The sequence below is a fragment of the Rhincodon typus genome, chromosome 28 (genome assembly GCF_021869965.1).
Source record: "Rhincodon typus isolate 14 chromosome 28, sRhiTyp1.1, whole genome shotgun sequence".
Lineage (NCBI taxonomy): Eukaryota > Metazoa > Chordata > Chondrichthyes > Orectolobiformes > Rhincodontidae > Rhincodon > Rhincodon typus.
In genome coordinates, this window is record NC_063359.1 from 31,463,329 (window position 1) to 31,473,687 (window position 10,359).

The 10,359-nt window shown below is 38.3% G+C and overlaps 1 protein-coding gene across 1 annotated transcript in view; it reads right to left on the reverse strand.

The window, feature by feature from the left end:
* The window catches only part of nup188 (nucleoporin 188), a 102,852-nt gene that overhangs the window by 12,416 nt on the left and 80,077 nt on the right, over window positions 1–10,359 (reverse strand). Inside the window, exons 29-34 of the mRNA XM_048613387.1 lie at window positions 9,549–9,707; window positions 8,227–8,364; window positions 7,978–8,052; window positions 5,881–6,090; window positions 4,916–5,047; window positions 3,186–3,259 (exon numbers count right to left, since the gene is read on the reverse strand). Coding sequence (XP_048469344.1) covers window positions 3,186–3,259; window positions 4,916–5,047; window positions 5,881–6,090; window positions 7,978–8,052; window positions 8,227–8,364; window positions 9,549–9,707 — 788 coding nt within the window. The remainder of the gene's footprint in view (window positions 1–3,185; window positions 3,260–4,915; window positions 5,048–5,880; window positions 6,091–7,977; window positions 8,053–8,226; window positions 8,365–9,548; window positions 9,708–10,359) is intronic.

Here is a 10,359-nt window from a genome sequence, read left to right on the forward strand (position 1 = left end):
TTACCCTCCTGGATCATAAAACTTTGGCTCTTAGACAAGTATTTTAAGCTATACAACACGTGTGGTCTGGGAATTGCAAAGAATTTTTTTCTTAACAAATCTCCAGGCTCATGGAAATAAATCCACCTGATTACATTTTACTTGTGGTAACTTTAGTCAGCAATGCAACAGAATCAAAATCTCTCCAGTTATGATATGAAATACAACTGACTTAATTTGAGGAATTGCAGATTATGCAGTTGCCCCACACACCAGAACTTCTACCATTTCCAATTTCCAACATCAACGCAGTTTATACCTTTACGTATTTTGCTCCCCTTGGGTGTAGATTGTGCTGATAATAACTAGCTGGGGGAGGGGGTATGTTTATAAAAATGAGCCAACGTAATCTCGTAGAACAAAGGCAGACCTCATACTAGAAGGCAGGAAGGATGCTGTAAGGAGACATGCAAACACATGGGAATGGGCCTTAACTACTGAACCTATGCCAACTAGAATCAGTAGATACCACATTGTTTACATAGTCCATGACACATAAAATTGGAACAATGCAGAGATTAGTATCCCTTATGAAAGGTTAACCTCAAAAGATAATACTGAATGTCTTAAATAAAAAGGAGAAATCAAAGCAATCTGAAATAGTTCACACGTGAGGTTATCTAAATTTATTGTTGATATCAGAACCCAGAAATACTGAAATGTGAGATTTGAAATCAAATTCAGTTAATTAAGCACATCATGATTCAACATTCCACCACTCTGAGGATGTGTTTCAGAACTAGCCCACCTGTAGCCAAGTTGTTTCAGTACAGCACTAGCATCCAACTGGCAATGTGGAAAATTACCCAGGTATGTCCGGAGAAAGCTAACTACTACCCTATCAGTCAAATCTCAAAGTGATGGAAAGGGTTGAGTGTTATTAAGCCCGATTTGCTCAGTAACAGCCTGTTCATTGCGGCTCAATTTAGGTTCGGTCAGGGTCAACTACCTCCTGACCTCATCACAACCTCAGTTCAGATAAGGACAAAAATGCGTTGAAACCCAGAGGCTCAATGACAGTGACTGCCCTTGACATCAATGCAGCATTTGATCAAATACAGTGTCAAGGAGCCACAGCAAAATAGGAATCAAATCCGGGAAAGGTTGGGGGATCTCTCAACTAGTTAGATGCATAACTATCATAAACGGAGGATTGCTGTAGTTGTTGGAAGTCCCATCATCACACTCTAAGGATATCACTGAAGAAACATTTCAGGGTCATGTTCTAGGCCCAACCATCATCTATGTCATCTCTATCCATGATAAGATCAGAAGTGAGAATGTTAGCTGATGACTGCATTGTCCAGCAACATCCACAACTCCTCGGAATTGAAGCAGCCCATACCCAGAGGCAGCAAGACATGGGGAACATCCCAGCTTAGACTGATAAATAGCAAATAACGTTCATAACACACAACTGCTAAGCAATCACCATCTCCAACAAGAGAAAATCTAACAATTGACCTTGATGTTCAATGGTAGCATTACTATCATCCTTGAGGTTACCACTGACCAGAGGCTGAACTGAAATAGCCAGATGAATAGTGGCCACATGAGAAAGTCATACACTATGAATTCTATGGCTAGTAATTCACCTCTCATCTCCCCAGTGCTTGTCCACAAGCATGCTATGAAATATTCTACAGTCGTCTGCATGGATGTAGCTCCAACAACATTGAAGCAGCTTGACACAATCTAGGATAAAGGCGCCTTTCTTCACCATTGAGATCCTGCAGCATCTATAAGATGCACAGCAACAATACCCCCAGAATCCTGCAATAGCAAATTCCAAACCTGCAATAACCTCAACCAATCGAGAAACGTGGGGTAGCGGTGGCATGGGAACACCACCACCTGCATCTCTATATCTATGACATATGGGGCTGCTGATTGGTTGGACTATAATTAGCATTGAAGATGTTACAGGAACTGTTTTAGTTAACTAATTAAAAGCAAACAAGCAAGACAACTGATTTGTCAGACTGTTATCATGAGAATGTAGCAGAGATTGGCGGTCTCCACTGCCCTTCATTGACTGATCACATTAAACTTCTTGTATTTCAGTCCTGATGAGTCCAAGACAAAAGTTTAACCTTCAGTTCTCTTGTTTGCAGTATTTAAATGGATTAGCAATAAATATTGGTCTACCCAGCAATGCCACAGGCCATGGACAAAAAAGCAACACCGGAATAAATGTGCACAAATACTGGATTGCTGTAAAAAAAAAAAAAATCTAACATTCACAAAAGGTCAGTGGAAATCGCCATTGCTATTTAATCTGGCCTATATGTGACTCTAATCCACACTATAATGGCAGCTTTTAGTGCCATCTGAAGTGACCTAGGAAGACATTCAGTTGCACGCAGTTAAAGACGAGCAGATTCCAGCAACAAGTTCAGTTTTGACAGCAATGGATACAGCTTAAGGACAAATATAAAGCATTTGTTCTCAAAAATCTAAACTAATATTTTACATATTAGACAACCAGTACCTCTATTTCAGTCAGTGGCAAAATCATTGAGGTGCAAATAACAAAAGCTTACAAAATTTCAGATCAAAGATGTGTCCACAGTGGACAGTTTTCTTTAGTGATGAATGGGTAGAGCTTGGTTTTAGCAGCTATTTTATACCGCAGGTGAAATCTATGCAAGTTAATTCTACGTCAGAAGGGAAAGGAAAGATGATTACAGAACTGATTTTACTAGTTATTTGATACTACTACTATCTTTAGAAAAAAGTTAATTTGTCAGACAATTTCTGTTTATTCATGGTCAACTGTAGATAAGCCATTCTATGAATTCATAACGAACACTTTGAATAATCATCCAGTCATAAATATTTACACATACCAGATCAACAAACATCCCAACACACAAGAATACAATAGACAGCTGTAACCAAGACTAGGCAATGCATGGAGTCTGATTTATATTTATCTCAGATTTTCCCAAAGTAGAATGCCAAATTTCACGGCAAAAATGTTTCTTAGTTTGTTCCCACAGACTTAATTAACTGTGTTTGTTTTTCTAGTAGTCTATCACCCAAACAAACTTCATTCAATGCTGGTGAGATACTGCAACTGGCAGTGAACTGTTTTGAGGTTGTGGCTGAAGTTAAAATGCAAGAGCCTCGCTCTTTAAACTTACTTTAATGACTTTGCCTCTTCAGTTGAAGTCAGTGGCCCCACGTTCAAAGATATGGGCTCCTTCTTCTTATCAATCTACAAAGAATGAAAAACATCTAAGAAAAATGCAGAAATATAGCATTCATGCCACCTTCTCATTCAAGGCAACAAACATTTTAGTGTGCATATATTTGCTATTTGTAAACCTGTGTTATTTAGGTTTTTGCTTTTATTTCCCCTTCGTGTTCTACTTGTGGTGGCTGCCTTCTGGTACCTCACTCAGCTGATCATCCTTCGCAAGCCAGTTTGAACAGACTATTCAACGTGGGCTTAAACAACAGAGCAAATCCAGAACACTCAAGTCACACAGATGTGCCAGCAGAGGTCACTTGATAACCATTAGAAGCAGCAACCTTGCATCCTTCCCCATTTCTGGGACTTCCAGATGAAGTGAAGCTTCAATTTATTAATCTCAAAGAATCTACAAGGAAAACAAAACACGCTCACATACCAGAGATATTTCTGTTATGCATTTTGTCTACAAATCATGAGAAATAAAAATACTTGCAAACAATGTAAAAAAAGATACCATTTGGAAACGTAAGCTTTGCGGTTATGATAGTATTGAAACAAAGGGTAAAATTAATTATGTTTCTCCTAGTCTCCCAATTGCCATTCAAATAACATCCTACAAGGGTGCAGAAGAAACTTTTGGTAAGATAAATTGAAGAATGGTTTGTGATTTGCAGGGACTGTACAGTCAAATCTTACAGATGTAGTTACAATATTAAACTAGCACAAATGCCACAGCATTGCTCATAGCACAGGACAGCACATCTCATGACAAAGGACAAAAACAGTGTCCCACATAATATACAATGTATTAATCCAGTAATTTGTATCGATCATTGATGTACATTCAAGACCAAGATGTCTAATTGCTACATAGGCAAATCCTGAAATCAATTAAAAGCAATTTTTTGGAGGCAGATCCTGATGTAAATTAGACCATAAATAGCTCTGTCAGGAAATATATTAAAATTCCTAATACAAAATGCTTTTCCTCCTTTATGTCCAGCAACTTATAAAAATGACAACACATTTTATACCATACATATGGAATAGACACTTAATCCTGTAAGCAAATAATGGCCATGAGTAAACTGACAGTGCATTCCGTTTACACTGAAAGGCTGAAACAGTTAAAAAATGCTGAACAAAGCTCATTCTTGAGATTTCCTAATGGTTCAGTCAGTAAATGCACCACATGGTAGTGAACTAAGTCATTCAAATGAACAATGTGCATTAGATTCCCAAAGCTGTACGGAATTACCAGATCTTGACTAGATAGCAATGCTGGCATCACAGTTTGGCTCAGTGTCTACAAGAAAGATCTGCTGAATTTCTGAAAGTACAGTAAGGATATCTGCTAGCCTCATCAATCAAACTAATGGTCACAGTCAAGGCTCTCAAAACACAAATGATCTTAGCACGATGTACTGGAAGGCTGCCAGTGGTTGTGGAACTCTACTCCAGCAAGTGTCACTGATTCGATAATGTAGAAAATTAGATACAGCAAAGGCAATGTGGATTCATTACTCTGAGAAAGCAGCTGCAAACCTCTGAAGGTAAAATGCAAACTGTAAAATAAAATCAAAAATGAATGTCTGTAGCCTAAATTTTCAGCCATCACTGACTCATGCATGTGTCATTGGACTATCACATTAAGGTTATAACACTTAAGCCTCTTACCTCTCCCTGCATGTTCAAGACAACATTCACAGTTGCTAGTAGAGTACCAAATGATGGAGCAACATCAGAATCAAATGCCGGAGTAGTAAAGCTCAGGACAAAGAGCATATCATATTCAGCCAGATCCAGGGACTATACAAATAAAATAACTCGAATAAGTACACAGGAAAGGAAGAAAGGTGTCCATCAGCATTCTTCTACTTTACGTATTTGGCAAATAGGGTCCTGGCATCGGGTGGTGAGATTCCTGCAGTACATTTTTTTTAGCCTAAATGCCTATATATATGCTCCAATATAACAGTAAGCTGATAACTTTTCTATTCACTCATCGATCATGGACGTTGCTGGCTGGCCAGCATTTAATGTCCATCCCTAGCTGCACATGAACTGAATGGCTTGCTAGACCATTTTAGAGGGCAGTTGAGAGTCAATCACATTGCTGAGGGTTTGGAGTCACACGTAGGTCAGACCAGGTGAGGACAGTAGATTTTCTTCCTTAAAGCAAGCCAGAGGGGGTTTTCTGACAATCAACAATACTTTCATGGTAATTAGTTGAATTCAATAAAATTAAGAATCTAACTCCATCAACTGCCATGGTGGGATTCAAACCCGGGTCCCCAGAACACGAGCTGAGTTTCTGGATTTATAGTCTAGCGATAATACCATTAGGCCATCACCACTACTGGTAAACTACTCAAAGTAGTTTAAGTGATTTCAAAGCCTAATATTGAATGGATATTCACACACAAACTCCTATTCATAATGGAATTTGCATTTCATGATCAGGCTTCCAAGAACGGCATGGAAAATTTATATAGACCGTGATTCCAGCATGTTATACCAGTGAGGCATAATACTAAATACACACTGGGAATCTCAGTAACCAAGAGCATCAAACTAGAATTGCATTTAATATTCAGCCATACTATGTTTATGGCAGGAATTCACAGACAATAGTTATTTACCTGGTCTAGCAGTATCTGGGAGAGATCAGGGGTAAAATGTCGAACAGCTGCTAATGTCTTACTCAGAATCCTAAGCAAACTAGACTGGACTTTCAGCAATGCACGCTGCTCCATTTCCTCTTTTTCTGTGTTTTGTTGTTTCATTGGAGTCTGAACGGATTTTGGTTGTCGAGGGAGAATTGCAGACGGAATAGAATCACCATTCTTCACCTGTGAAGGCAATTATATTTGACAAAACTATTGTTCGTTTTCTCAAAGGGATTAAATATTCAACTTTTGAAACATGAGAAAAAGCTCCCTCGACTTGATTACTGGCTTCACTTTCTTGATTAAAATTGCAACGCAAGTACGCTTGCATTGCCCATTTCTGTACACCAGTGTCATTGAAGTCTGAACTGAAACTCTCTCAATTCATTTTTATACAACTGTCAATCCTTCATCACAGCACTTTCACATATAAATGACTCGATTTAAACATGCAGACACAAAAACATTTATTTTTCCACACTTTAGACTTTTTACAATGTAAGGCAACTTATCTGTGAGAAACCTCCATGAGCACTATTAAAAATGACAAATTTCTTCTCCAAGATTTGCCTCATCAACAAATAAAGACATTTATAATAGCCAGAAATAAAAGTACTAGAGTTCAAATCTCTGTAATGAGTTTGCAATAAATTCCACTCAGTCTCCGAAATTCTATTACCAGATCAAATTTTAGCGGTCTTTATTTAAACCCCCAAATGACATCCACCACCACCCCCCCATCCCAACTTCAATCATCCTCCCTCCAGAAATTTAACGCCCTCACTGACTTCCACTGTCAGTCACTCTATGGCCATGATTCATGTGTGTACATGTATGATTGGCACTCATTTTGAAACACTTTATCCAAGGTGACCCCATCATAAGCTGACACTCTATATACTTTCAGGGAGAGGCATCAAGAGTAGGAGCCTGTTGTTGTGATTCTGGCCCGACCAGCAAAAGAACCCAGATCCTCTTCACTTGTAGGGTTCCAGGGCACAAAGTAAACTCTGGACTAGAGGGACAAATTAAAGAACATATTTTTCTATTTTGGCCAGCTGTTTCTAAACCTGATCCAGTAGGAAAAGGTTAGCAAGCAGATTGCCAGCAGAATAGTTATTTCATTTCATTCCCAAAACCCATAGCCCAAGATTCAAACGACCACAATGCTTTTACGTAAAGGCTCAAATCATACACATGAACAATAGAACAATCAGACCGTCAAGCTTGCCCTGCCGTTCAATGATATCATCAGTGCCACATTTTTGTCGAGCCCTGATAACCACAGACTCCCTCGTTAGTCAGGAATCTATCCACAACCGTCTTAATATTCAATGACTCCCATCTCCACTACTCTCTGGGGAAGAGAATTCTAAAGACTCACAACTGAGGGAAAATTTCCTCATATCCATCTCAAACGAGAGACCTCTCATTTTTAAATTGTATCCTCTAATTCTAGACCTTTCTCACAAGGGAAAAGACATCCTTCCAGTATCCATCTTTCCTCATTAGGATAAAGCAACTCCATCCAAGGTATCAGTCAAGTGAACCTTCTCTGAATTGTTTCTATTACATTTACATGCTTTCTTAGATGAGGAGAACAAATCTGTACACAGCACTTCAATGTGGCCTCAAAGCTCTACACCACTCTAGAAAAGCATTCCTACTTTTATATTCCTTTCCTCCTGCAATAAATCTAACATTGTTTGTTTCCAAAACATTTGCTGTACCTGCATACATTCATTTGTGATTCATGTGTCGTGATTCATGTGTCAGGATTCCCAAATACCTCAGGCCTCCTAGTTCTACAATCTTTTCTGTTTTAATAATATGCTGCTTTTCTAATCTTCCTGCCAAAGTAGGCAAATTCACATATTCCATCAAATGTTTGCCCACTCACTTAACCTATCGACAGTATATCCACTTGCAGACTGTGCTCTCTCTTCTACCTTTATACCATCAGCAAACTTTTAGAAGACATATATCATCTGATAGCACTATATGGTAAACTGAGGTATTAAGTATTTGACATTTTACAATCACAGTTAAAGTCAAATTAAAAGTACTGACCTGCAAATAGTGTTGAAGCACCTTGGGGCTGTGAAGCAGAAAAGTACATGTCTGACATAAGTAACATAGGTTCACCTGTAATAAACAGAAAAGGTGGTTAACTATGTCAACTGTTCCCCAAAAATCTCATTTGTCCTGCACGAGGCATTAAGATGAAGAGTACATTGACAGGATTTCAACTTTCAATTATTCAAAAAGGGGAAGTGATCGCTGAAATTCAAGATCAACCGCGTCTGAGCTAAAGCATACCTGTACATCTCGAAGGAGCTGTGGCAGGTGAAAACGCCACTCTTTGATGAAGTTGGAGAGTTGAAGAATAAACCCAACTGTGTGATCAACTTCATCAAGGCAAGCCAGGCTCTGCACCTTCCGGACTGCATCCAAGCACTATGGAAGAAGGATTAAGGATAAAGACAGATACATTGATGCACAAAATCACCATTGTGCTTAACAGCTCCATCTATTCATAATTTTAAAGTGACCTAATACCTTCATGTCAACCCAGGACTAACAGACAGAAAGCAACTGTTGGTGAAGCAACATACATACGCCATAGAGACCACATTATTATTCTCGAAAGTGCACCATCTAGAGGCCTGGAAGGTATCTATCTAATCTAAGCATCCAAACTGAGTATCTGTCATACTTCAAATTTGTTGTACCATTCAAAAAAGGTCTTGACTGAAATTTGACTTTCTCCCACATCCACATCTCCTCGATCCCCATTGATAAATATTTAGGTACTAATCTCAGTCTTGAATATTTTAAATCTTACTCAAGATCATTTGAAAATAAGACCATCTCAGGAATCGATCTAATGAACTTTTGCTGCACCCCCTCGAGGGCAAGCACACCCTTTCTTACATTTCTTAGTTGAATAGCAAGCGGTTATGCATGGACAGATCAACAGTTATGTCAGAGCAGCAGGTTATTAAGTGGCATTTATACTGTAGCCACAATTAAGCCCTGAATGAATCACAAAGTTCTACAACACAGGAGGCCATTCAGCACTTCGTGCCTCCACTTCAAATTCCCACAATTACCTGTTTTCTCCCACCATACACTTGCACATTTTAAAAATCCAAATAATGATCCTATACCCTCTTCAATGCCTCAATTGAAGCTGCCTCCATTACACTTACACACAGTGCATCCCACATCCTAATTATTCATAGTGAAAAAGTTTACCACATCTCCCTTGCTTCTTTTGTAAATCCCTTTAATTCTATATCCTCTCATTCCTTTTAAAGCTGAAACATAGTTTGCTCCCGATCTACTCCATCCAGCCTGCTCATGATTTTGAAAACCTCTCAGAGGAGCAGAATCAGCAAAACAGTTCAGCAACAATGAATTTAATTTTTCAAGCGATTTGTGCATATTCAATAAATACAATGCTGTAAATACCACACCCCAGAAATATGTTCCACTTCAATATAATGCTAAACAGAAATGTTGAAACAAATGTAGAATTGGAATTTATGGAAAGATGTTAAGAAAGTGAATCTTTAGTTCAAAGAAATTCCACAAGTTTAGCACAGTTTTGAATTCTCCAAGGAAAAACTGGACCCTACCTGCAATATCCGCTCCTGATGAACCCCAACAAAGTCTAAAGCTTCTGAAAGGAAGTTGTAGCGGAGTGATTTTAAAAGTCTTTCCATGAGTGACATGGCGAGCCGATAAACACCTGGCCAGGAGGGGGCATCCAGAGACTTGCGTGAGGATCCCAAAGTCTGATTTACAGAAAATTTTTTTTTAGAAGAGTCAAGACATTAACCATTTGATAAGCAGTGTGTTATTTTAGGTCATTTTAAATATTTGAATTAACTAACAGGAAAGTTAATAAGCCATCTTTCTTAGTGTAACTATAGACAAATATGAATTACATTAGTTCGTGGCAAGCTATAAGCACAACTCCTCCAGTTACTTAAGACTTCGTGCTGCATTCAAGAGAATATGTAAATATATAATATTCTATGAGTTGCGCAACTTATACATTGTTTGAAAAGCATGGAGCTATAGGCATATTTCAACATCTTAATAGCAGACTTAAAAACAGCAGTTGCATTTTTTTTAAGAGCTATTTCAAGTTGAAGGATTTCTTTAACAACACAGGGACAGTCAAACTACTTGAGGAAAAAAGATATGGAACACAAGTCAACTCAGAACTAGACGGGCTAAGCAGAGTAATAAAATTAAGAAACTCTCAAAATTAACATTCGTTTCTAAACAATTGGAACACAAAACATTGGACCAAAGCTGAAACAAAAAAATCAATAAGAGTATAAAACAGATTTATTAAGAACATTATGGACAGACAAATTTTGTGGATGTTAAAAAATCAAAACCATTCAAGCCCAGAGATAGTAGGAACTGCAGATGCTG